We start from the raw sequence: 27,300 nt of genomic DNA, 5'->3' as shown, positions 1-27,300 counted from the left end.
TTTATGCAGCATCTCTTGCTATTCCTATGACTTCTACGCATCTCCCTCGGAGACCCAAGCCGTGGTGGAATGAAGAGTGCACTGAATCGAGAAAAAAACAAAACAGAGCATGGGGTATTTTTCGACGTTACCCCACGCAGAGTAATCTCCTCGCGTTTAAACAAATGAAAGCTCGGGCAAGATACATTCGCCGCCAGTCTAAGCGAGACAATTTCCAGGGGTATGCCTCTTCAATTAATAGCACTGCAACACTAAAAGAAGTCTGGGATAAAGTTCATCGGATCGAGGGGCGATACCATGCTTTCGCAGTCCCACTTCTTTCCCATAATGGGATCTGTCCAGAGAGCCTAGAGGGTCAGGCCAATCTTCTTGGTCAGCATTTCGCTCATGTATCAAGTTCCAAAAACTCTTCCTCTGCATTTCTTCGATACAAAGAGCAAGCGGAAGCGCATGCCGTGAAGACCTCAGGTGGTGTTCGCGAGGCTTACAATCAACCCCTCACACAGCACGAGCTCGAACTGGTCCTTTGCTCAACTAAGCCTTCAGCTCCTGGACCTGGTGGTATCCACTACCGGATGCTTACTCACCTTCATCCTTCTACGCTACTCCTTATTTTGTACCTCTTCAATCGCGTCTGGCAAGAGGGTAGATTCCCACTGGCATGGAAGGTAGCCACAGTCATACCACTTCTGAAACCCGGGAAGGACGCTTCGTCCGCATCTAGCTACCGCCCAATTGCCCTCACCAGTTGCCTAAGCAAGACATTTGAACGCATCATTAATAAAAGGCTCATGTACTTCTTAGAAAAACAAAACATTTTAGATAAAAATCAGTGTGGTTTCCGTTCCTGCCATTCCACTGTTGACCACTTGGTGCGTCTTGAAACCACAATTCGTGAGGCTTTTGTTAATAAACAACACTGCATATCAGTGTTTTTCGACTTGGAGAAGGCATACGACACAGCATGGCGCTATGGAATCCTTCGTGACTTGTATGAAGTAGGGGTACGTGGCAGGTTGCTTGCTATCATAAAGAGCTATTTATCTGAGCGAACCTTTTTTGTGAAGTTGGGCACTGCTCTCTCCAGAGAATTTGTTCAGGAGGCTGGAGTTCCGCAAGGCGGTGTCTTGAGTGTTACTCTCTTTATAGTCAAGATGAACTCAATAGCCCGGTCTATACCTCCATGTGTGCAATACTCTCTTTATGTGGACGATCTCCAGATATCCGTTTCATCATGCAATCTTTCCATTTGTGAACGTAGACTCCAAGTTGCAGTCAACAACCTCTTGAAGTGGGCAGACGAAAATGGTTTTAGGTTTTCTCCTGATAAGACTGTGTGTGTCTGCTACTCTCGGAGAAGGGGAATCTCCGTAGAGCCTTCCTTACGAATGCACCAGACTCCCATCCCGGTAAAGAAGGAGCATAAGTTTCTGGGTCTTATTTTCGACCGTCAACTGTCCTTCATATCTCACATAAAGAATCTGAAGATAAAATGTCAGAAATCACTGAACCTCCTTAAAGTTCTGTCCCACAAGACATGGGGCTCTGATCGTCTATGTCTTTTACAAATTTATCGCTCTGTGATTCGCTCACGTCTGGACGACGGTAGCTTTGTATACGGATCTGCTAGGCAATCAGCTCTTAAGGCACTAGACCCCATCCATCATCACGGACTTCGTTTAGCACTTGGAGCCTTCAGTACGTCGCCTGTGCTCAGTCTCTATGCTGAAGGAAATGAGATGTCCCTTGACAGACGGCGTTTCTCCCTAGGGTTTATGTATTCGTTAAGGATACGTTCAGTCGCTCAGCATCCAGCCCGGGAGGTTGTGGAGAGCACTAGATACCAGAAGACATTCGAAAACAAGCCTAGCATTATCCCTCCATTCGTGATGAGAAACAGGAATTTGGCAGAATCTATTGGGATAGACAGTAAGCTCCCAGTTGATACAGTTGCAAGGACGGTGGCCCCATGGGATTTTAACTGCGCACGTTGTGATTTTTCATTAACAAAGTTCGATAAGAAGGATACCCCAACTGAGGTCATGCGACAAGAATTTTTCGAACTCCACAAGGAACACTATTCTCATTCCCACTACTACACAGACGGCACAAAAACTGAATCATTTGTTGGCTGTGCCATGATTGGCCCTTCAGTAAGAAGTGTTCGTAGGCTTAATTCGTCCGCTACTGTTTTCACTGCTGAACTGCATGGCCTTCTGCTTGCAGTAGATCACATCATCCAAACAAGTAACTCTCGGTCAGTTGTATATACAGATTCGCTGAGTGCTTTACGGGCTCTGACATCGCTTGAAACCCCAAAGAATGCCCTCGTTGTTTTATGACAAAACAAAATAATAACGGCAACCAGGAAAGGATGTAATGTTCTATTCTGCTGGGTACCGAGCCATGTTGGAATCCCAGGGAACGAAGAGGTAGATCGTGCTGCGGGCACTTCTGGCTCCCGTGCTGTAGACATTAGGAGCATCCCGTGCAGAGATTACTGTGCCCTAATTAAATACCATGTTAAAGCCCAGTGGCAAGCAGAATGGAGCCTACAGGTGTCAAACAAACTGCACATGATTAAGCCTTTTCTTAGTGAGTGGCAGAGTGCTAGGCACAGAGACAGGTTTTATGAGGTAGTCCTTTGTCGACTACGCATAGGACACACGCGGCTCACGCACGGACACCTCTTACGTGGGGAGGACCCTCCTGGATGTGAACATTGCCAGGAACCGCTGAGTGTCTCACATATCCTTCTAGAATGTCCTGCGTATGAAGAAAAACGCCTCCACTACTTTTTCCAACTGTACAAAGAGCATGTTCTTTTACACCTATGTGTGTTACTTGGAAATGAGCCACTACTCCCACCCACCCAGGTTTTTAAGTTTTTAAAAAGCGTTGATCTTTTACACAAATTGTAGCATTATTTATATTGTATGGTCCTACTCTTATTTTATACATTCTGCAAATTACCAACTACTAAAGCTCTTTCTTCTCCAAAATCCTCTTCTGCAATAGTATAATTTCTTGGCGCATCATAGCCTCAGCTGCTTTTGCGCCACAAAACCCCAATCTACTACTATCCCCCGTTCTGTATATGCTATATACGTCCGGCATAGAGAAGGCACTGGAAAAAACCGGTATCGGTTTCACTCTACAACACGGGCAGCACGGGGACATTATCCTATGGCGGCTCCCTGGTCTTGCTTTTGCCGACGATCTTGTGCTGATGGCTGACAATGTGGCAGACATGAAGGTACTGTTGACCACCTGCGAAGCAGAAGCGGCTCAGCTTCGACTGCATTTCAATGCCAGTAAGTCAGCCGTGGTGCTGTTATAAAGCACTTCCTCTTAGTACCCGGTACAGATACTTGGGTGGTACACTGACCTGTTCCGAAGATTATCTAACAGAACACAATGAAAATCTCAAGGCATCGGCACTAAGAAAGCGAAACATGCTGCGTCGAAAAAGTTTTTGGAGCTGTGACCGGTATCTAATAACTCGAGAACTTTGGAAAGCGGTCGCGGTACCAGGATTGACTTTCGCCAATAGTGTTACGTGTACACCCAGCGAGATCCGGGAATACATTGAAAGATGACAACGAGAGATTGGACGCCAGGCACTAGGATGCCACAGCAGGGTGGCTAATCAACTTGTTCAAGGAGATCTCGGATGGTCCTCTTTCGAGGCACGTGAAACCAGCAGCAAACTCGAATATTATGCTCGACTTCGACATATGAATGGAGACTGCTGGGCGAGGAGAATTTTCGTATACATGCATCTAAAAAACGTACACACAACGTGGAGGCGTCGAGTCATTCGACTTGGAACAAAGTATGGTGCCTTCTCAATGACCGACGAGCCATCTACAAAGAAAGACTTGGTAGCCAAGGTTAGAGGGCAGATAAAGACTGTCGAGGCAGACCGCTGGAGGGCAGACATGCAAGAACATTCAAGTATGCACCTCTACGCGTCTTTACAAGACCGACATCGCCCCTATCCACTGGTGTGGAAATACGTTGGGAAGTCGGCTCCTCGCCGAGGCCCGCGGTGGTGCCTTGCGTACCCGTCTGTACAGAAGAAGATATGACACCAACGTAACGGACGTGCTGTGCAGTGCATGTGGTGATGCGGACGAAACTTTACAACATTTGCTTCTCGAGTGTCCAGCACTGGAACCTGTAGCAGGCGTCGGTACTCGCATTGAGCAAGCTCTTGGATTTACAGAAGAAACTAATTTTGTGGCGTGCGCGAAGCGGAGGCTCGAGGCTTGGTGGGCGATTCACCTGTAACGCTCGCCGAGAAGGCATTGCTGGAGACGCTGCTGCGAGACTCGTGCCAACAGATCGACTACTCCGACAAGGAGCGGGAGGCTCTGCTTAGGGTGAACGAGCAAATGGCAGGCAAGATAACTTCAATGCACACCACCATTCATGGTTTAGAAGATGCTTCCCGACGTAGCGCCATTGCTGCTTCCGAGGCAAACAAGGTAACGGAGAAAGGGAAGGCGTTGGTAGAGGAGATGGGGACATACCTGCTGGAGGAAGAGGAGAAACACAGGCAGGCCCCAGAGAAAATGTGGTAGGAGTTTGAGGAGAAGCTACGCTTGTCAAACGAAGCACTTCTTGTTAAGCAGGAGCGTGCGACGAAGGTGATAGAGAACGAAGCGGCGCTGACACTATACAAGCGTCTGCTGCATCTATGAAGGAGGAGGTGCTTCAGCGCAAGGCTGAGGCGCAGGAACGCGTGGACATGCTACAGAAAGCCTTTGAGGAGTCCAAAGATGACCTGGAGCGGTGCAAAGCAAGGCAACGTTCGGACAGCTGCACCAAGCTCAAGGCGCAGCTGGACGATGCCGTAAAGGATCTCACCATTCATCTGGAGATGTCAAACAACCAGAAGTGCGATTTCGAGAGAAAGCAACGAAGCTGAAGCAAGAGCACAGGACAACATCGAGGAGTGCAAGATGCAGGACAAGAGAGGATTGGCTACGGTGAAGGAGTTGAAGAGGCAGTTCCAGACGGAAAGAAGATGGGCAGACAAGTTTTAGGAGAGACTTCAGGAAGTTCTCAACGGCACGAGTCTCGGGAGATCTGACGAGCTGTTTCAGCCCATTAACTACGAGGAGCGCCAGTGCGGTGACTCCAGCAGCAACAATACTTTAATTTCTTCTCCCTTTTTTTCGAGGGGGGGGGGGGGGGGCGTGTCTGTTTTGCAGACGCTCGTTGCAAAGAGCAAGCGCCGCATAAATACATACATACATACATACTTCACCCCGCTCGGAGAGTCCCTTCGAGCTGCTTTGTGGTGGTGTTCGAGCTTCGTAGGGTGTTGTTTTGGCAACGGTTCCTCGGAATACTTCTGATTAACCATGCAAAGACGGTCACGGACAGAAACGAAAAATCAACTGGATATGTGCACAAGCCCTCGAGGAAGCACTTGAGGCTGTAATATGCACTGTGCGAAAATTGTACAGACTACTACACCCTCGTCTAGAGCAGCTGACCGACTTCATGTGCGGCCTATGAAATGATGATGCAGACCACGGCAATAGATAGATTGGGCCTGCTTACATTTCATGAGAGTGTACGAATTATTTATCATTTAAAGTTCCTCCACGTAGAAGGGGTCCGTCTGCTCCTGTTCTTGAGTTGCAGCAGAAGTCCTGGAGGTAAAGACGAGTATAGTTTTTCCTCAATTTCATTCGCTGTCTCTACTTACTACTTTTTACTCCCGAATACCTCGGAGAGGTGCTTGAAATATTCACCGTTTTGGGCTCATCAGAAGCGCATTAGATAGTAGCTGAGGGTCTAAACGTAAGGATCAAATGTCAAAGGCTATAAAAATCTCGGCCGCAAGTTGCGACAGCGTTGAGACACACTGTCAAGCGGGTTTCACATGCAGCGATTCCGCCGCCGAAATCGCTGCCGCTAGCGGTGCAGCGGCACGGATCGCGAGGTTTCATTTCACATGAGCGTTTTCTGCCGTTGCGATGGCCAATGTTGCTTGCAGCAAGCAGATGCACACAGTCGGTTCCAGGGGCTTTTTGCAACGATTTTAATGCCTTAGTTTTCAGTTTCCCCTTATTTCACCTGACTTAAAAAAAAAAAAGTTTAAAATACTAAATAAACCACCGGTCGTGAAATGCACCTTAATCTTATTTGTCTTTGTTTTTTTTTTTTGTTTTTTTTTTTCAAGCTTTGCTGTCGCGGAGGAGGAAACCTCGGATCCTCCTCGGCAGCCTCACGGGTAGCGCCTTCCTCGGATGTACAAACTCCTACTGATACGGCCGATCCGAACCTCCTGGACCCGTAGTAATGTACTGGTTTCGTACCGGCCTTGCCCATCACTTTCACGGCCTAAGTCACCTCTTCCCAGAGTTTCAGTTTGGTCCCATTGCTCCTAAATTCTTTGAGCTGCGCGTCCCAAAGAACCCGACGCTTTGACACTTCTCTGATAAGCAGTTCATTGAACTGGGAGAGCTACATTTTATCTTACTTGGTGTGACGATCTGTGTTGGAAAAGACGCGTCAGTGTCGCTCAATTCTTTTTCTTCTTTTTTGTTTTTCTCACTAGCGCTCGCACAAGCCGCCTCCGACCATGCGGCGGGTTTGAATCCCGGCCGAGGTGCCCGCAATCTGACGGAGGCTTATTGCGGAGAAGGCGCCGTGTAACCGAGCTTTCGGTTGCACGTCAAAAGATCCCCAGGTGGTCCAAATTAATCCTCAGTCCTCCGCTGGGGCGTGCCAGATGCCCGTCGTTGGTTTGGCACGTAAAACCCCCCAATTTGACTTTTTAAGCCGCTTCCGATTAGCGTCTCTTGCGCTCGCTATTGGTACTCAGGCGAGGAAAGTAAAAAAAAGCCGCGTAATTCATTGCGAAAACAAATTTTGAGGAAGGAATCACGCTCCTTTATGATCTCCTGAACAGTTCCGACACGACTGCTGAAGCAAAGAACCTCGAACCGCAAACCAGCTGCTTGCGTACTTTCTCTGCTTGTCGCTTGCTTCAAAAACGTGAAAACGCCGCCGTCCTATGCGCTAGCTTTCCCGCAATGTTTCTCCTCCTGTCACGTGATTTCCCGCCGCGCTGTGAGTGGCCAGCGCGGAAGCTGCCGCTCTGCCGCAGCGAAAAAATTTCAACCTGGTGGAATCGTGCCACTCAGCCGCTGCGGCTGGCCAGAGCGCCGCAACGGTAGAAATCGCGCCGCTCTAGGGCCAAAATCGCTTCATGTGAAACCCGCTTTGTGCGGACGGTGGCAACTGCCGCGATTCCAAAGGCCGTAAGAAGAGAAAGAGAGCGCGCGCTTCCAGTCCGGCCGTGACCTTGCCAACCCCATGGAGCGCGTGGCTATGATCACCATTGGCGGCACATGATCGGCTCCAGATCACGTAACCGCTTCTTCTGGCTGCGGGTTGAGGACGTAAACGCTGCTCGTTTTTATTTTATTTTTTTTTCGTGATTTTTACTGCGTGTGGCACGGGTCATTAACACCAGGGATTCGTTCTAAGCGGTATTTGCTCAAAGTACAAAAATCACTGCGTCGCCCTTACGCTGAAACGAAATATAGCCAAACGCTTGCCCCACACCCTCCCCACTCCGCGCGGAGCAACACCATTGGTCGCGCGCTCTATGGTGTCGGACCAACAGCTGCCCCAAATACTTTACTAGGTAGTACATCTTACTCCGCGAACGTTCAACGCCCTTTGCGCCGACCGTTTGTGCATAGTTCGAACGGCTGGACTTAAAAAAAACTCGCGGCTTTCCCCCTTTGAATCGAGAGGGGCGTGTCGCCGCCGTCTCTCATCGAGGAACTCGTCGAGTGAGCTGAGACATCGTCTCTGCTGTCTTGGCGAATCCGGTATCTCGGTGTACCGGCGGCAGCCCCCTCCCTCAAAGCAGAGCGATAGCGTGGACAGTGCGAAGTACATGCGTTCTCTCGGACGCTAGGTATCTTTCTCCCTGAAGGAGAATTTGACGCTGCAGGCGTGCCGTCTAATGCAAATCATCGGAGTAAGATGTACTCTCGTTGTAAAGTGTCTGGCTGCTGCTGCTGTCTCTCTCTCTCGTAGTGTTGCCACGGTGTGACCAACACCAACAAGCAAACTGCGTGCTGGGATCCCATAAAAAGCTATCGCTTTAAGAAAAAGGTGTGTTCACCAGTCGAATTGCAGACACTTAAAATATCAATCAAATTGTCTTTAAAATACTTTGGGGGGGACGGTTTGAGTTTAATACTAACAGGTAACGTGATGCGATTGAAACCACAATTCAAGTAATCTTGTTTTTTCTCTCTTCTGGGGCGGACTAAAAGACTGATTTGCATACTAAATGCATACCGACTTGGCAGACCCGTCTGCTTTAACTACGATCCGTTGACGACGTCCTCTCACTTAACTGCATTGGTAACAGCACGTCCGAGATTTTGTGTGCCTTCTTATGCCCATTTGCCCACTTGGTGTGCTTAGAACGGAGCGTTGCACGCTGAGCGTAGAAGGTCAGGCAGTGACAGGGAACGTGTTTGGTGCCACAAACTCCGGCGGTCTGGGCTGTCGACGCACTTTATGGGGTGGATGTATCTAGTAAGCTAATCGCAGGTTCTATAGTCTATGAAGGTGCTCCGTCTCTGCGAGACTGTTTGGCGGGGCCCCATTTTGGTGAGTTTTTTTGTCCTCTGCCTGTGTCCGAATGTCCTCTTTATCTTTCGCGCTGAATAATAGCATTAGGTATAATATTATGTGGTAATAATAATGACGATGATGATGATGGCGATGTCATTGACGGAAATAAGGACGATGATGATGATAATGACGATAATGGCGATGGTAATGATGATGTGATGACGACGGTCATGATGACAATCATTTTAATTCGCAAGGCTTATCTAAAAATGTGGAATCCTTTTAACGGAACCCCCTAAAGCGCGAGACACATGGACGGCAGAATCATCCGATCCGACGTCCGATCCGACAGTCCGAACGCCGCTCCGAATCGCCGCACGCGACAGTTTGAGACACACGCTTCCGACCTTGCATGCCACAGGACGATCCGTTCGGCTCCGCCCAGGAGATCCAAGCACTCCAGCGGAGGTCCGCGCTCACAGATCTATGGTCCCAGATTGACGGTTTAGCTCACACGAGCGAAGTTAGAAGCTTGTTCTCGTTAGTTAGGGCGTGCATTCTTTTGTCGGGGCCATCTTTCTCGAATGGATCAGCGAGATCCTCGCGTCCGGCTTCCCGCGCCCGCCCCGTTTTCTTATTCGTCCCGCCATACCCAGTACGTCATCATGACGTCCGCGCTAGCTGTGCTGTCATTGGCTGGACGCATCCGACAATCCGTCCGCCGTGCGAAACTATATGGCGCGTTGGACGCGTGTCGGATCGCCGATCCGACGTCTGAAGCGACCAAATTTTTCGGATCAGGCAGTCGTACTGCCGGATCGGACGTCGGATCGGATGTTTTTTTTTTTCGCGCATGTGTCTCGCGCTTAATCCCCAACATCTGTCCGTTCATTAATACATTTCCCCGCCAAATAGAGTGGGTAAATTGATGTCACGGGACGTCATATCACGTGAAACAACTACTTGGCATTGCAACGTAACGTCACGTGGCCACGCCTCGGGACGTCAATTTCATTCCTATATTTAACGACAAATTAATAAGTATTAAGTTCTTCACTCCCCCAGAACAATAATGATTCGATCCGTTCCTGGATCTCATGCAGTAGAGGTGGTATTCACTGGGCGCCATACTTGAGCGCAGGGTTCACAGCGCATGCTCGGAACGATGTCCCACTTATCTTCTAAGAAGAGTTACAGTCTCGGTGATGTGAAGTGCCCGTTGGGGAAGCGCTGTGAAAACTCATCGTGAGCTTGCACTCTGCCATAGCGGACTCAACTATGGCCGCCAGTGAATACCACGTGTAAGACTTTGGGGAAAAAGGTCGCGGCCAACCTTTTCCCACTCAGCAGCGTGCGAGGCTAAACAGAGAAGTTAACGCAGGTGCTCCTGATGGGCCCGTCGCCCGATGGAATACGTAGGCGGGACTTGTTGATTCTTGACACGGTCAGAATGTGAATCGTTAAAGGGATGGTGAACCGAAATTTGGATTTCAAAAAAACAATGCTGGAGATGTAGGCGGGACGCTACAATCCCTACAGCACTACTAGTAAGGCGACATCTAAAATGGACGGCCGCATTATTTGGAAAAAGAAGTCGAGATTGAACCACGCCGACGAGGCGCGTGACGTCAAGATACCTAGTCTTTCAGCACCTTCGTTACCATTGAATCCAGTGTGGTATTGAAGTGTAACGATCCGGTATTTTTCCTAGAGGGATGTGCCATTTAAAGCGTTTATATTGCTGTCATTAAGTTGATACTGCAGTGGGAGCTAAGCACTCGCCGTGGCGATCAACCGCCTCCCTTTCATCGCCTAACCTGCGCGTGAGTAGGAGCAGGGAAGTGTTCACGCGGCAAAAGATAGGCCCTGGTCCAACGGTCAGGTGGCTTCCACCGCACTATCAGCTTAGGGATGAAGAGTATTGGCAACTTCGGCGAAATTGACACCGTGTAGCGCTAACGCCGCGAAGTTCCGAAAGGAGGTTGTTTTGCCACTGTCGTCTGCTTCCGCTGCTTGTTTCTCGTAGGCAACTTAGATTCGCGTGCTTGGTTATTGGGCCAAACTACGCAATCACTTTTCAGCGGTGCCACGACAGGATAATGGATGAACAAGGACATGAAAACATCTTAAGGGTGTGCGATTTCCTTCATCCGCGAGTTGAAAATGAAGGCCATCACGTAAAACATGTTCCCGTGCAAACTTTGTAATGAAACCCACCAAATAAAGTAGACTTGTACAACAAAAGTCGCCACAAAATTCGCTTCCACAGAAAAAAAACACGTAGTGGAAGGCGTAGAGTCTTTTTTTTTTTTCTTTTTTCAAGGATATCACAACCCAGTGTATTGAAAACAAATCGGCCATGTCGGATCTCATCACACAGGTTGTCAAAATTGATCACGATGGCGTGTTGATGGGAGGAAAGCACATTTTCACGCCTTGCAGAAACTACTTTAAGCACAGCTCTTTTTTTTAAATATTCATTTATAACTTTACAAATTTGGAAGTGCTAACACGTCATGCAATGCATCATCATTGCGAAAACAATATTCAGATTCTCCGCTTTGTCCAGCACCATTTTACATTCGCACAAACAGATTCATTGGAATATAAATAATCGTAAGTAGATTTTATTTCACATTCTTTGTGGTATAATAACCCATAAACCAGAACGCGCGACTACCTGAACATCTCTATTCCACGCTTTTTCCACATTTCTTGCCCACGTCCAGTCGAGTCGTATTTCATTTCGAGCTATTGAGGCCTCTAGCTGCTATTATAACTCGTTCACTTCCTTGCGCAAAATAACGTTACCATGGGCTTGCAATACTGTGAATTCGGTATGACCGGGGCACGGCGGCCTGATCGTAACAAGCCGCAACGCCTCGATCAGCTGTCTCAGAGGACGCGTTAATATGAAGCTTCTTTGCTGATCTTTTGAACTTATAAGATGGCAGTTACAAGTTGTTCGTACCCTAAAATCAATTGCACATGGTTACAAAAGTTCAACGATCTATGAAGTCCATTTGTTGTATTCTTCAGGCGTGAACCTGAGGACGACACTCGAAGTGCGTCGGGCAAAGCCAACGCGAACCCTCATCCGCACTTTGACGCCATTCCAGAAAACAACATTTAGTTGTTTTACAATAGCTGGCTACGCTAGGGGTGGCTTGGAGATATTTCATATCTCCAACGTCGCGAAATTTAGTTCCGCTATATTGAACCAAAAGCCAGCGTCGGCCCACATCGCTTAAAGTAATAATAAAATAAAGAGCGTCGTTTACAGTAATATTTGCTAAGCTGTCCGAGTACCACTTTTACGCGCTTACTAGAACTAAAGTCACTGGATCTTGGGAAAGTAGCCTCATTGCCTTCCCTACTTGCTAGCCGGACACAAACAGATACTATCATACAGACGAGCAAACCCTCGCAAGGCGATTGACTGTGTACGTTGCCACGGAAATCGACATCTCGGTTCATTTAAATCTTCGAAGCTTCCAGAGGTTCATTCTAAACCAGTCGCGCCAAGATCACCATGGAGCATCATCGTACTGGAACCGTTCCTTACCAATATGAGCGCCTTCGGCACTGTGTGTGCAATCAGCTTATCAACCACGCCCATCTCCACGGTTCTCTTACAATTATATTGGTCTTCTTGCGCATTGTAAAACAGTAAACTTATTTTTCAGTGCCTCCAAGCACCGACACAGCCTGTGGTGTGGTACGAAGATGTACGCTTGTGTCGCTGTTGTGTGGATAGCAAAATCTCGGCATACAAGAAACGTCTCCCTAATGGTACGTTTACACTTGCGGATCCGCCAGCGGATCCGCCCAGCTTTTGCCGCTGAGGCGAAACGCTGGGCGGAAAACGCGGCGGCGAGCCGTTTAGGTCCGGGATCTATTTCTGCCGCCGAACGAGGCGTTTCGCTGACCGGATGTGACATTCTTGCGCAGCGCGACGCTGCCTACGTCATGAGTAGGCGTTCTTCCGGGAGCAGCAACGCCCGGGAGAGACAGCCGAGATGGGAACTCTCGCGCCTTCTCGACACATTTGACGGGATGTAACGAGAACAGCTGCCGCAGCCGGCGCCACCGCCGCCGCTCGAAGGAAATAGATGTAAACGCAACCCGCTCGTCGCCACCGCCGCCGGGAGCGGATTTCTTCTCAGTTGTAAACGTACCATAAAGCTACCCGTCACCAGCGAATTTAGTTAGGCTCACCAAGAACGGAGGGGTCAAGGAGAAATTGCTCATTTCACGGGCCAAAATGGCTACCATACGGGGAGCTTGGCGCTGGTTTCCGAGGATCCAGTGACTTTAACTAGAACAAGGCTCTTACCGTTCAAATTAGCGCCTTTCTTTCATATCTAGCAATATTTCCTCTCCGCAACGCAAAACAATCTAAGGTGGTTCGCATACCGAACGATGAAACCGATTTCTATTCGTCCGCCATTTTGCCTGGCTATCGCGCCTCACTCAGATTGCTGGAGCTGTCAAGTGCATAAAAGATTTGGTGTGTTTCTTTCTCGCACAGCTTGATTTCAGCGATGGCACGCACCGATATTCAAGTGCACGCTTAGGAAACGTCCCCTGAGCTTGCCTGACCTACTCTCCGTCACTTAAGATAATCCCGGGTGGTCTTGTTTGCTCGAGGATATCAGCGCTCATACAGAGTCTATTCCTTTTGCCTTGAAAGCTAAAAGTGAAGTGCAGTACGTGTGCCCGCATAATTATATCGCGCACAGAAATGCAAATTGTTACGACCTCCTCGCGACCATGCGTTTGTGTTTACTACAGGACGCCCGCCTGGCGGCGATTGTTGAGACGAAACAAAGTGGGATCACTTAAGCACTCGTCAAAACATACATGACCACGAATCCTCGCTATCGACCCGATCGGCAACTTAGCAATAGAAGCGATAGTTCAAAGACTAAAGATGACTGCAATGCAACGATTGCTCGCAATTTGTAACGAGCAACGGCAGATCCGTCCTATTGTCTTTGAAAACTTCATATATAAGAGTATGTAGCCTGCTGTTGTGTTTGACCATAAAGGAATACCTTGGTGTACTAAACTATCAGCTCAAATCTTTGAAAACATTGCCTCTTTCCCGCACTGCACCGGCAAAGGCAGTGGTAAAGATATAACAAAGAATATATTGAGCATTCATTCGCGGGGCCGTTGCACAGATCAATTTAGTAAGCGCTTGCCTCGTGCTTGTCTTTGTTTTGTCCTCGTTTGTTGCGCGCTTTTTCAAGAGTCAGTACCGAGTGGCCTGACTTTCAAACTTTCAGCATTTTGACCCAAAAACAAAGCGGTATCATCACAGCAGCTTGGGCTAGATGATTTTCCATCTTATGACTTACGACAGCGCATAAACGCCTCACAAACAGGCACTCTCTCGATTACAGACACAAAAACAAACACACAACGCTGAATTCACAACTCTTTGTATTTTGTTTTCGTTTTTTTTCTATATATTGTTAAAACAAAATCTGCAACTGATTTATTCCTCGTTTTTTTCTCCGCCTATTAAAATCAATTCGTAAAATAGTCCGCGATTATCCTTTGAAGGTGAGGTAAGCTAATTCTTTTGCAGAAAAGGTGAGAGATGGGCTGCCCACGGGCATCCATCGTCAAGCCTGGCAACATGCTTCGCTTCAAGTATTTCCCTAGTTGGTTGTTGCTTCGGTCTAGCACTGTGCAACTGCGTAGTTGTGGCGCACACGCGCCATCCCGGCAGTGCAGACCTAGGCGTCCTGAGTTGACTCTAGTAATGTTATTGTGGTGTTCGCGAAGTCGATCGTTGAGGCACCGTCCAGTCTGGCCGATATAGCGTTTTCCATAGTGGAGAAGAAGGGAGTACATGACCTTTCCTGTGCACTGGACCAAACTGCTCAAGTGCTTCGTAGTGCAGCTCTCTAATATGTTTGAAGAAGCGTTCAATTTATTCCACAAGCTCGAGAGCTTGTTCGGAACTGAGAATACCACCTCAACGTTGACTATTTTCGCTACTTTTTTTGAGTCCATGGGACAAGTCGTGAATATAAAGCACAACAATAGGCCTAGTTGACCTGTCTCTTGGTGACGGTGGAGTGACCTTCCATCTTTTCATATCTTTGAGAAGGTTTTCTGCAATCAACATTAATAAGACATTGGGCTACCCTGCTGATCTTATGCGAGAAATTTGAACATCGAAGCTTGTTTTTATCAAATGCTCGCATGATTTGTTAAGTGAGTTTTTAAGGCATGGATTCACGATGTCTCTCTTGATCAGCTAGGAGTGCGCAGAGTGGAAGTGAAGTAGCGGCTTTTTTCCCCGTGGCTCATATGACCAGCACACGTGATCGCTTGGTACAAATAGTCGCAGATCCAGGAATATGGCGAATTTCTCGTCTGAAAGCAAGCGGGAAAGCTCCAACGGATGCATGCAGCCCGTGAAACTGGATAAAACGTTGGCCATCGTCGTTGGGAACTTGCAAGTCTCCACTGCTAGGAAGATCAAATAATCGTCGACGTATCGAAATATTTTTATTATATTCAGGTGTCTATGCTTTTTCACAACAATCTATCGTGGTGTGCTAAATAAAAGTCACTGAGTACCGGGGCGATACATGACCCTATGCATACACCCTTTTTTGCAGGTTTTTTTCCTTCCCACGTTGCAAAGGTGGATTGCAGATACAAGGTAATTAAGTCGATGAATTTGTCTTGGGCGATACTCGCAGCGTTCTGGAAGGCGATGGTACCAAAGAAGTCTATGCTCTCTTCGTGCAGTGTAAAAGGTTGTCTTAAGGTTTTGTTCCAAACAGGTCGCGATACATAACGGAAATGGTAAAGGCCAGGAGTTGAGAAAATGTAGTTAGTGTGGGTAGCTCGAAGAATCGCCGAAGTACCCCTTTAAGCAAAGAAATAAGTTTTGCCCAGAATTTGTATTTTTGTTTCACTTCAGGCTGCCAAACGACGCCGCCATCTCCAATGGACATCTCGACGTTCACGGTAGTGGCGGCACTCATCGCCGTAACGGCGGTGACCGCGGTCCTGTGGGTGCTGAATCGTCGCCATCAGCAGGGTCTGTTCAAGAGGCACGGCATCCCTGGGCCCAGGCCCGATCTTTTGAACGGCAACTGGGCGCAGCTCAAGGAAGACAGAATTGAGGTGGGCTTCGGTGGCCGGATGTGTAAACGCACAGCGGCTTCCGAGCAAAGTTCGCGTCTGTACCGCTGTACAGTCTGCAGACAGTCTGTACAACGACCCAGTCACATTGATCATACAAAAAATCTCTGCACAGATGTTGGAAGCACGCATGCTTGGGGCGTGTGCGCAGATATTTCTGTCATAACGAGCTGCGGGACTCCCGCGTTACAGACATCACGGCTCCATCACGAGGTCCAATTCTACACCAGCTGTCGATGTTCACACTACGTTTAAAGACCTCCGCTGGGCCCTTAATTGGATGCCCAGTATTGCTCGAGATCAACAACTCGAGAATGATTTATTTTCACCCACGCCATGATGCACCTCGATAAATTTAGCGCCCTCTGTCACAAGGGCGAGAATACCTGCGCTTAGCAGCGAAGAATCGAATTGCACCTTCAAAACAGATCACCTCTGAAGCCAAAGTTGACAGGGTATATGAGGTATGTTTGCATGCGTCGTTGACCTCGAAACTCAGAGAAAAAAGACAGGTGCAAATATTGCACATCCAGTTACAAGTTGTCTATTGTGTGAAATGTGAAGTGCACTTGCGTCTACTCCTAGGTCGTAACTGCTTTCGGTCATTGGACGTAAACTAACCTGCAAATTCCCAATGTGGCTCACAATCAACATTTCAAAACTATAAATACGACAGGATAATTTTTTTTCTGAGACCAGATTTCTGTTATCCTGTCTGTTGTGAAACATGTCAGGATTTCTAGGCTACCAGTATTTCAAGTAAAGTTTTGGGCATCAAATACAACTGGACTACACTATGCAAATAGCCCTTCTACAAGAAAGGAACAGGTCCCACGGGTGAATAGCTTCCCAGTAAAACCGTATAAGCACCCTTACAATCAGTACAGTGCGAGTTTTTGTTTAATAAATAATTCTTTAAATATGCAGGTTAAAATTGGACAGCGCGTAACGTTTCATATAAAACAGCTAAGAATTTTTAAAGACATTTAACATTATCGCTATTTTCTCCTTAAGGTATCTCAAAAATCAAATAATTAAAAACACCTTTAAACTAGAACTATTGAAGAAGTGCGCTTTTCAAGGAAGGAAGGACTGAATAGGAAGACAGAGGGCATATCTTAGGTAATTGTCCTGGTTGGCTACTTTGTGCTGGGAGAAAGAGATGGGCAGATTAATGGAGAGGTTTGAAGAGGAGAAGCATATTATAAAAGTTGTAGAAAATACGACTTTCGAACACAATGAAGACGGCACCATTCACAAACACTGAAGTTTATCCTTTACAAGCAAATACCCAGGCATGTCCTCGTTTGAAAAAAAAAAAGCTTTGTAGTCTTTGTTGTTGTTTTCTTTCTTTTTTTTTTTTTTTGTGCGACTCGTCTTAGACACTAAGCACATTTATGAAAAAGAGGGGTGGGTTATCCAGGCATGTAAGCGTGTTTTCGAGTCTACTTCTTTCCAAATCATAGACAGCACAATCGTACAAGATGTTATGAACCGTTTAATTAAATAATCCCTTCGGCAGTCTCACGTGGTGGCTTCTCCAGTCCGGTGAAGAAATGTTTTTGTATATGTTACACCAAGTCATAGTCTGTAAATGACTATATTTATCCTTCTTGACGTGTCGCGTGGAAAGTGATATAAAATATGTGGGTGTAAGGCGTAAATAGTACTGTACTTATGTAAAGCAGTACTCCACAAGTTTTAGTGATGACATGGTCATTAACGAACAAACGTACGTCGTTTGATATGCACCGCAAAACGTGTCAATCACCCTTTCGCCAACAGTAATTTTAAACGAGAGTACTCAAACTTACGATCTGCAGGTGTCCCACAAGAGACCCCTTTTGCCCGATGGAATCATCCTGCACCTCAGGCCACAGTTAAAATTGAAGGCATCAGAAAAAGACCGAGCGTGCCACCACCTTGTACAACTTACTGTGTCAAACACATTTTGCGATTATGCTGCTACTAGTCATGTTTATACCGATGAATCGACAACTTCTTATAGCTCAACTGCATGTATGGTCTGTCCTAATCATGTCACAAGGAAAACCTTTAAGTTTAGCTGCAAAATATTTACTTTTGCATCAGAATTGGTGGAGTTTGCCAAGCCCTTCAATTTTATCTAGTTGAGGGGGGGGGGGGGGGGGGGGGGGGTTCGCCGCCCTAACTATATGGCGTCCTTCAAAAGTCTGAACAAGCATTACTCAAGATGGAGCTGGAGCCTGGAGTAGACCCTTTCCAAAATTGCTCTTGGCGACAATGAGACGCTGCCTTGAGGGCGTTTGAACGTGCGGCTGGCCACTATGATCGGGCAAAGCGCTGCGATTATGTAATATGCGCCCGCGATCGGGGGAGGGGGGTCGGGTTTCCGCGAAAATAAGTCGTTTACAGTGTACTTGGAACAACTTGTTGCATCAAAAAGTGGTGACTGCCAGCAACCTTCCGTGTTATGTTTTCCTCCCCGACGTTTTATAATGGTTTTTCGGTTGCTTCGAAAAATGAATCACTCGAAAAAGAAAACAGTTTTTTCACCTGGAAGTAGTCAGTAATCCGAAAAACTGAATAGCTCTTACGCCACGCCCGAATAAAGTATCCTCGGGGATAACTGTGCGCGTGTTCTCGTAGCTATGATAGTTATTTTTACTGCGCAAGCTGTCACAGTGAATCCTCGTGCACGTGCGCATATCCTGACCTAGAGGGGTCATGAAACGTTATCGGGTTGGTGTGTCCATGACTCTACAGAGGCTTACTGGTCCTAGTCTGGCCCAAGTATACTCGCGCGGATCGCCACTGATTCAAAGGCATCTTGGTCGCGGTGCAATTACGAGAATAAAAGGTGGCTGTTTCTTTCAGTCTTGCCTTCGCAAATCTTGGTGACGCAATTGTGGAATCGAAACCACCCACCTTACGACAATCGAACACGGCTCATGGATTGGACACGAGAACTGCGTGAGCACTGGACTTCGGCTCGCCAATCAATGCCTCGGCGGACACAAGGGTAGTGGCTCGTGTCCAACTGCGGTGCTTACAACAATCGAATTCTAACAATGCCTGGAGCTCAGCACGCGTTTTCTACTCTGACGACCCCAACGCGTGGCTATGATTAACGTTGGCGGCGTTGGGTAGGCATCAGGCCGCGTTGCCGCTATCCGGCTCCGAGTTGAGTGGATGAATGGTGCTCATATTTCTCAAATTTATTTGCCGACTGCCAAGTTTATTTGGTTATTAACCTTAAGGAGTGATTGTGAGTATAGTAATTAGCGAAAGTAGAAAAATCGTTTTTGGCCCCTTTAATTTATTTTGAGCGTAGGGAGCGCGCCCTTAGCGGGTTGTGGTTAGTATTGATGATTTTTGTTTTTTTGTTCACAGCTGTATTTTTGTAGCAAAACAGTAACCTTCGTCCTGTTTGGGAGCCTATCATTCACGCCTTTCTGCTTGCACAGTGCCGCACAGCAGAAAACACGCATCTAAAAATGCGCTATGCGGGAACTACAAAGTATAGATCGTTTTATCGTGGGTAGCGCCATTTTGAGAGCGAGAGAGAAGAGGGCAAAGGGCTACCGGCGCTTCCCCGTTGCTGGTGCGTTAGAAAGAGTAAAAGTCCCGAATGAGAGGCTTCGCCAGTGTCGGGTGTATGCATTGCCCTAACTTCGTTCGCGCTTTATTCTCTGTTTAATCCACGGGCTTTGCTGCCGACAGTCCCCCGGTCATCGGGACACCACTCCCAGAGTGTGCGCACAGTTTGGAATCGGCGCCGTTAGATGGTGTGGCATTGTTAAGTTGGTCTATTGTATGGCTCAGAACGGATTACAAAATGTTTTACTCTTTATTTGTTGATCTTTAAACTAATAAATAATTGGTTACTCGGTCTAGCGTATAGGTTGACGACATTGTTAAGATATAGCAAATTTATCATTACATGTTTGAGGAACACCATTCCTAAGGCTACACACTTCGCAAGGCCTTAGCGATGCAAGAACAGTACGTTTAATAAACAACTCCCTTATTCGATTGTTTGGACTAAATTCAAATGCCCTTTGCTGCGATTGGCAGAACTATTGGAGGAGCCGGGAAGATGGGTATGCCTTCATCTTTTTGCGGATGTCCAGTTGCCAGCTACTAAATACTATATAAGTCATTGAAACGTGTCAGATATTTCTTATTCAATGGGAAATATGGATTCAAATCATATATGAGATAGTTAATTTTAAAGCAAAGCCGTCGGCAACGCCAAGATAGAGAACAAAACACGATGTCAATAAGAAGGGATATTCTTCATCAGGAAGTTATAGCAGCAAGTATAGTATAGCTTTAAGGTTAGTTTATAACATTCTTTGAGTACAAGTTGTCAGGGAGGCACTAACCTTTCATGAAAACAAAAAAAAAAGGCAAGATTATAGTAGATGCCCTTCAAAACACCACAAACTGGTCCACGTTTAACTGATCGACTGTCGGCGATTAATGAGTTAATCTATCAATCGGTAACCTATAAGAATATTTTCGCAGCCCCATAGTCTTCGACATGCTATCGGGCTATCGACATACACAAGACCGAGTAGGTCGATAATTAACCAGCTCGTTTGCCTGGTGACCTTGGCTACAATTGTCATTGACAGCTTCAGAAACTCAAAGCGTGGCTTAATATTGTCACGGGTGGTGACCAAAAGAACAATAAATAAAGAGGAAGAAATAAACGTTTAATGTGGCGAACTTGTGCCAAAAAGGGATGGGGTACAAAAGATAATAACAGAGCGTCACGGGCGTCGAAGTCGGCGTAACAGCAGAGTCAAACGCTGGGGCGAGAGCGACTCCCCGCTCGCCTTGCGGAATCCCTTATGTACCCCGTGGGTTTCTGGATCGTTCGGCGTAGAAGGTTCGGCGCGTAGAACATTCTAACCTCGAATCAGCCAAGACGGTTCTCGAATTCACCAGAACATCACATTACAGTGTCAACAAAAATGTGTAGCCGCGGCCAGGAATCCAACCCTGGCCTTCTGCGTGGAAGGCAAGCGCGATAACCGTTAGGCCACGCGCGCGCTGCCTACTTGGCCAGCTGCGCGCGCGGTATTACTCCCCCCTTTAAAAATTGTATCGTCCCGATGCAACCCAAAATCAAAACAAAGCAAATAAAAAGACCGGTAAACTATAAAGAGTCATTTTGAACACATAAGCTCCACAGTCCTATCGGGCGTAGTACGGCTTCAGTCGCACGACGTGGACGACTGCCGGTCATGTAGGACGGCGTGACGAAGTCCATGTTCCGTCGGGCATCACCTCGTAGTTCAGGTCCCCAGTGGACGAAGCACTTTGTAGGGTCCAAAGTAACGTTTCAGGAGTTTCTCGCTGAGACCGCGGCGGCGAATCGGTGTCCACACCCACACCCTGTCTCCGGGCCGGAAGTGGACGTCCCGACGACGGAGGTTTTAGCGGCCAGTGTTGACACGTTGTTGAGCCTTAATCCGGAGTCTGGCGAGCTGACGGACTTCTTCTGCCCTTTGGGCAACCACCTGGGCGTCGTCGCCTGCGTCGACAGCCGGTTCGTGGGGTAACATAGCGTCCAGCATTGTCGTTACCTTGCGCCCATGCACCAGTTGAAAGGGTGTCACTCCGGTGGTCTCTTGTACGGCCGTGTTGTAGGCAAATGTGACGTACGGCAACACCTCGTCCCATGTCTTGTGCTCCACGTCGACGTACATGGAGAGCATGTCGGCGATGGTCTTGTTGAGTCTCTCCGTGGTGTTTCTCCGTGGTGCGAAAATGGCTGGTGTGGCTGAGACGAAGGACTTCTTGCGTCAGCTGGGCCATGAATGATGATTTACGGTCTGAGATCAGGACTTCGGAAGCGCCGTGCCGGAGGACGATGGACTCGATGAAAAACTTCGCGACTTCAACAGCCGTTCCTGATGGAAGGGCTTTTGTCTCGGCGTACCGCGTGAGATAATAGGTGGCGACGATCATCAATCGGTTTCCTTGCGTCGACGGTGGGAAAGGTCCGAGTAAATCCATACCGATTTGCTGGAATGGGGCAGATGGCGGCGCAATAGGCTGAAGAAGTCCTGCCGGTCTCGTCGGTGGCTTCCGTCGTTGACACTCGTGGAAAGATCGGGTGTAGTGGTGCACTGGCTTCGCAAGCTTGGGCCAGTAGTACTTTTCGCGTATACTAGCAAGAGTCCTGCTGTAACCAAGGTGTCCCGCCGTCGGGTCATCGTGGCAGGCTTGAAAAATTTCTTCTTGAAGACTGGAAGGGACCACCAACAGCCATGCCGTGCTGTTGTCGCTGAAGTTCTCCTTGTAGAGCACACCTTGTCGGATGGAGAAGGTTGGCAGTGTTCGTACAAAACCGCGGGGAACGGCGCTTCCTTGCCCCTCTAGGTGCTCGATGAGTGCTCGCAGCTCGGGCTCGTCTCGTTAGAGTGCTGCCATGTCGCTGACATCCAGAGCACCGAGGAAACACTCATCGTCGTCCTCTTTGGTGCAGGAAGGACCGGCCTCGACTGGGGCCTTCGACAGGCAGTCGGCGTCATTGTGCTTCCGGCCGGACTTGTACACCACGGTCATGTCGAACTCCTGCAGTCGTAGGCTCCACCGGGCGAGGCGTCCGGAGAGGTCCTTCAGATTCGCCAGGCAGCAGAGCGAGTGGTGGTCTGTGACCACGCGAAAAGGACTTGCATACAAATATGGGCGAAACTTTAATATTGCCCAGACGACAGCCAGGCACTCGTTTTCAGTAGTTGAATAGTTCCTCTCCGCGTTAGACAGCGTCCGACTGGCGTATGGGTTAACTCGCTCTGCTCCGTCCTGCACTTGGACGAGTACTGCACCCAGTCCGGTGTTCCTGGCGTCGGTGTGGATCTCGGTTTCAGCAAACTGGTCGAAATGGCCAAGAGTCGGGGGGGTCTGGAGTCTTCGTTTGAGCTCGTCGAATGACCTCTGTTGTTCTTCTGTCCACTCGAACTTTACGGCGTCCTTCGTGAGGTGTGTCAGCGGTGCGGATAGTTTGGCGAAGTCTCGAACAAAGCGCCTGTAGTAGGCACAGAGTCCGAGAAATATTTTCACTGCCTTCTTGCCAGACGGCGGCGCAAATGCAGCTACGGCGCGGGTCTTCTCGGGGTCAGGTAGAACACCTTTGTTGCTCACGACGTGGCCGAGGAACTTTAGCTCCCCATAGGCGAACCGACACTTTGTTGGCTTTAGTGACAGGCCGGCGGTCTTGATGGCTTGAAGCACGGCTCGAAGTCGTCTGCGGTGTTCGTCGAAATCTCGTGCGAATACCAGGACATCGTCCAGGTAGACGAGGCAGCTCTGCCATTTCAGACCTGCGGCACGGTGTCCATGACGCGCTGGAAGGTGGCTGGTGCTGTACTAAGTCCGAACGGCATTACTTTGAATTCGTACAGACCGTCGGGAGTGACGAAGGCAGTTTTCTCCCGGTCACGTTCGTCGACTTTAATCTGCCAGTAACCACTCTTCAGGTCCATCGACGAAAAATATCGGGACTGACGCAGTCGGTCTAACGTATCGTCGATGAGGGGGAGCGGATAAACGTCCTTCTTCGTCACAGTGTTCAATCGACGATAGTTCACGCAGAACCGTGGGGTTCCGTCCTTTTTCTTTACAAGGACGACTGGGGACGCCCATGGACTTCTTGAGGGTTGAATGATGTCGTCGTCGAGCATCTCCTGGATTTGATCTTGGATCACTTTCCTTTCCTTTAAGGAGACTCGATACGACGACTGGTGGACAGGGAGTGCGTCGTCGCCGGTAGTAATGCGATGTTTCGCCATTGGTGTTTGGCGAACTTTCGATGTCGTGGCAAAGCAGTCACTGTATTCGGCGAGGAGATCAACCAGTTGCCGGCGCTTCGGAGCTGGGAGCTCGGGATCGATGTCGAGCGGAAACGGCGTCGTGCTCTTCTGCTGTGCCGACGAGGTTTCCTCGGAGATTGCGGTGACCACGGCTGGCGCCTGAAGCTCCCCGACGTGGCCCACGGTGGTACCCTTCGTTAGGTGCTGCGTCTCCTCTCGAAAGTTGGTCACAAGAACAGTTGTACGTACGTCCTTCTTGGAGATCCGTTACGCCTCTTGCGACACCAATTCATTTTTCGAAAAGCAGTTGGACGCTACCTTCCAGAAGAGCTTCACCGTGCATGGCTGCGTCGGTTATAACGGTGACGAAAACACTCGACCGCGGTGGTAGGGTCACATGGTCGGCGATAATTTGGATAGCGGTTGACGTCGTGTTGGTCTCCACCGGCGGCAGGACAGGCTTTCGCAGCGTCAACTGGTTTGGCGCGAGGTCGATGACGGCGCCATACTCGCAGAGAAAGTCCATTCCGAGGATAACGTCCCTCGAACAGTGTTGCAGAACGACGAACTTGACAGGGCACATCTCACCATGGATCTCGACGCGAGCAGTTCATCTCCCAACTGGTGCAATGAGGTGTCCTCCGGCGGTTCTTATTTGTGGTCCATCCCACGGCGTCATGAGTTTTCGAAGGCGGCGGGAGAGCCTCCCACTCAAGTCTAAGTAGTCTGCTCCGGTGTCCGCGAGTGCCGATGCGTCGAGGCCGTCGATCATAACGTTCAGGTTGTTGGACACCGATGCAGGAGCGTCGTTGTGATGCGTGGCGTCGGGAGAGTGGGAGCGCTCCGTCGTTCTTGGAGGCTCTTTACGTCGGTCGTCTTCGGCAACTCCACCTCCAGGGGTAGCCGCGCCTAGTTTCTCTGGCGAGGAGCGAGGGGCGGCAGGCTTTCACGTCGGGGCCGGTGCATCGGCGAAGCTGGACGTCGCGGCGACGGCGACCGGAACTCTCGGCGAGACGCAGGCTCGGGGGACTGGGGTCGTCGCAGGTACTCGTCGATCTCCCGAAGGCGTTCACCATACCGGGGGCGCGGGTCGTTTGGGTGGAATCCGCGCAGCCCGAGTCGTCGGTATGGGCATCGGTGGTACACATGGTCGGCTTCCCCGCAGTGGTAGCAGAGCGGACGTCGGTCGGCCGTTCGCCGCACGTCGGTCATCCTTGACGAGGGTTGCTCCGGGCGGACGTCCTGGACTTGTCCTTCCTGGCGTCGAGGATACTGTGGCATCGGAGGGTCTCGTCGGGATGGCACCGTGACCTGGCGGTTAGCTTGCGGCGGTCGTCGGGCCATGGCGGCGTAGCTCAAAGTCGGCTCCTCTGGCGTCGTCGTGTTGATCGGAACCTCAGGTTGGAAGGCCCGGTGAACTTTCTCTCGCACGACCTCGGCGAGCGACAGGGAGGACGGGCGATCCGTAGCGGGGAGCATCTTGCGGATTTCTTCCCGGACGACTTCACGGATGATGTCACGGATGCCTGGGAGGTCGGTACCAAGCTCGTATCCGGATGTCGCCAGAGTAGTCACGCCAGGTGTCGCTCGCAGTGTCTGGCGCGTGCTAGTAGGGCACGCTCCATATTCGTCGCCTCCGTGACGAACCCGTCGACAGTTGTCGGAGGATTGCGAATGAGACCTCCGAATATCTCGCTTTTCACACCTTTCATCAGGTGTCGCAGCTTCTTCTCCTCTGTAGCCTGAGGATCGGCGCGGGCGCTCAGGCGAAGAACATCCTCGACGAAGCTGGTGATGCTCTCGTTGGGGCCCTGGGTCCTGGTTCGCAGTAGGTCCTCGGCTCTCTCTCGGCTGTGGTGGTTGATGAATGTAGTCTTCAGATCGGTCTTGAAAATGTCCCACGACGTCAAAGAGGACTCATGGTTCTCGTACCATTGCTTGGCGGTCCCCTCAAGCGAAAAGTAGACGTTGTGCAGGCGCTGCTCCTCGGTCCAGCCATTGTGGCGGGCAACGCGTTCAAACTGGTCAATCCAGTCTTTGATGTCTTCGTAGAGTTCACCGTGGAAGGGGGCAGCCGTCCGCGGTGCGACGGGCATGTAGATGACGGGAGAAGCGGCGGGGGCTTGCGACTGGTTGGCCATCGTCGTCTTATTCGGCTTGGGCTTGTCCAGCAGCAAACCGTACTCAGGATTATCTCCCTTGGTGCGGCGGCTGGTCCGAGCTTCAGGTTCCGCGTTGAGTGGTCGTCTCACCGAGCCGGGAATCGGACTTGCACTGCGGGCCCTTGGAGGGGAACGTTGCACGGGCATGCGGTACCCAGCACCTCCACCAAAAATGTCACGGGTGGTGACCAAAAGAACAATAAATAAAGAGGAAGAAGTAAACGTTTAATATGGCGAACTTGTGCCAAAAATGAATGGGGTACAAAAGATAATAACAGAGCGTCGCGGGCGTCGAAATCGGCGTAACAGCAGAGTCGAACGCTGGGGCGAGACCTCGCCTTGCGGAATCCCATGTACCCTCGTGGGTTTCTGGATCGTTCGGCGTAGAAGGCTTGGCGCGTAGAACATTCTAACCTCGAATCAGCAAGACGGTTCTCGAATTCACCAGAACATCACATTACAGTGTCAACAAAAATGTGTACCCGCGGCCAGGAATCGAACCCTGGCCTTCTGCGTGGAAGGCAAGCGCGATGACCGTTAGGCCACGCGCGCGCAGCCTACTTGGCAACCTGCGCGCGCGGTAATATCTTCGAGCTTCTTGCATCGTCATTGGAGCTTTGACGTTCTTATCGGTCAATGCTGCAATCTGATAGGCTGCAGAGCGATTGCAAGCCGTTGGGGACTAGTCACGACATGCGTTCTCTCTTTGTCCGTGACTATAGTAATGATATTTTTTCCTGAGATATTTTGATAATCGAACATATACCATCTGCACAGGTGATGGAGCGCTGGATCAAGGAGTACGGCAAGGTGTTCGGCTACTACATAGGCGAGGTTCCCTACATGGTTGTCAGTGACGCTGAAATGATCAAGCAGTGCTTCGTCAAGGAAGCCTACACCTTCCACGACAGACCTCGGTTCCTCATAAGCGTTGAACCCTTCGCGAGCTGCATTATTATGCTCCAGGGTGAGTTCTTCGTGCGTTTTTCTATAACTGTGCAGTAACCACTGATCTCCACGGGTCACTGTCATATCGGCCGATAGTCGCATTACGGCCGAGAGGGGTGAAAGGGCCGGGAGTGGCTTTGATGCCGAATAGTGCATAACGGCCCAGGACTGCATTATGGCCGAAAGCCTCCGAATGGGCTGGTGTGGCCGCCTCCTCGGGATTTGCGTTATGGTTGACGACCGTAGTTGTCACCATATTGGATAGATGACGCCACATATTTGTTTTGTTTATTAGTGCACATTGTATCTCTCGGCGACGGCAAATACTGCGTTTTTGGTGTTATTGCTTCATCCTTTACGGTTAATTAAACATGCAGTACTTTGACCGTTTCGACTAGCTTTTCTTTTTTGCTACACTCCGTGTCAACATTATTTGGCAAGGGGCGAAGGCTGTGCCCCCGTGAGCCAATTAGAGAGACGGAACGAAGCACGCTCGGCAAGAATGCACTCAGAATGCACGACAAGGCAAGCATTCAAATGCCCAATACCTTCATCAAAAAAGAAAAAAAAAAGATTCATGCCGAAAC

The 27,300-nt window shown here is 49.3% G+C and overlaps 1 protein-coding gene across 2 annotated transcripts in view; it reads left to right on the top strand.

Moving 5' to 3' along the window:
- The window catches only part of LOC8032344 (cytochrome P450 3A5), a 75,414-nt gene that overhangs the window by 31,965 nt on the left and 16,149 nt on the right, over window positions 1-27,300 (top strand). Inside the window, exons 2-4 of one of the 2 annotated variants that reach the window (XM_029984665.4) lie at window positions 15,264-15,307; window positions 15,572-15,777; window positions 26,543-26,732. In XM_029984665.4, coding sequence (XP_029840525.2) covers window positions 15,598-15,777; window positions 26,543-26,732 — 370 coding nt within the window. In that variant the 5' untranslated portion in view covers window positions 15,264-15,307; window positions 15,572-15,597. The remainder of the gene's footprint in view (window positions 1-15,263; window positions 15,308-15,571; window positions 15,778-26,542; window positions 26,733-27,300) is intronic. The other variant, XM_029984663.4, reaches the window with a different exon arrangement.

This window comes from Ixodes scapularis, unplaced genomic scaffold, assembly GCF_016920785.2.
Source record: "Ixodes scapularis isolate PalLabHiFi unplaced genomic scaffold, ASM1692078v2 PGA_scaffold3__209_contigs__length_174095766, whole genome shotgun sequence".
Taxonomy (NCBI): Eukaryota; Metazoa; Arthropoda; class Arachnida; order Ixodida; family Ixodidae; genus Ixodes; species Ixodes scapularis.
Note: the sequence above shows the minus strand (reverse complement) of the source record. Positions and strands in the feature narration are given on the sequence as shown.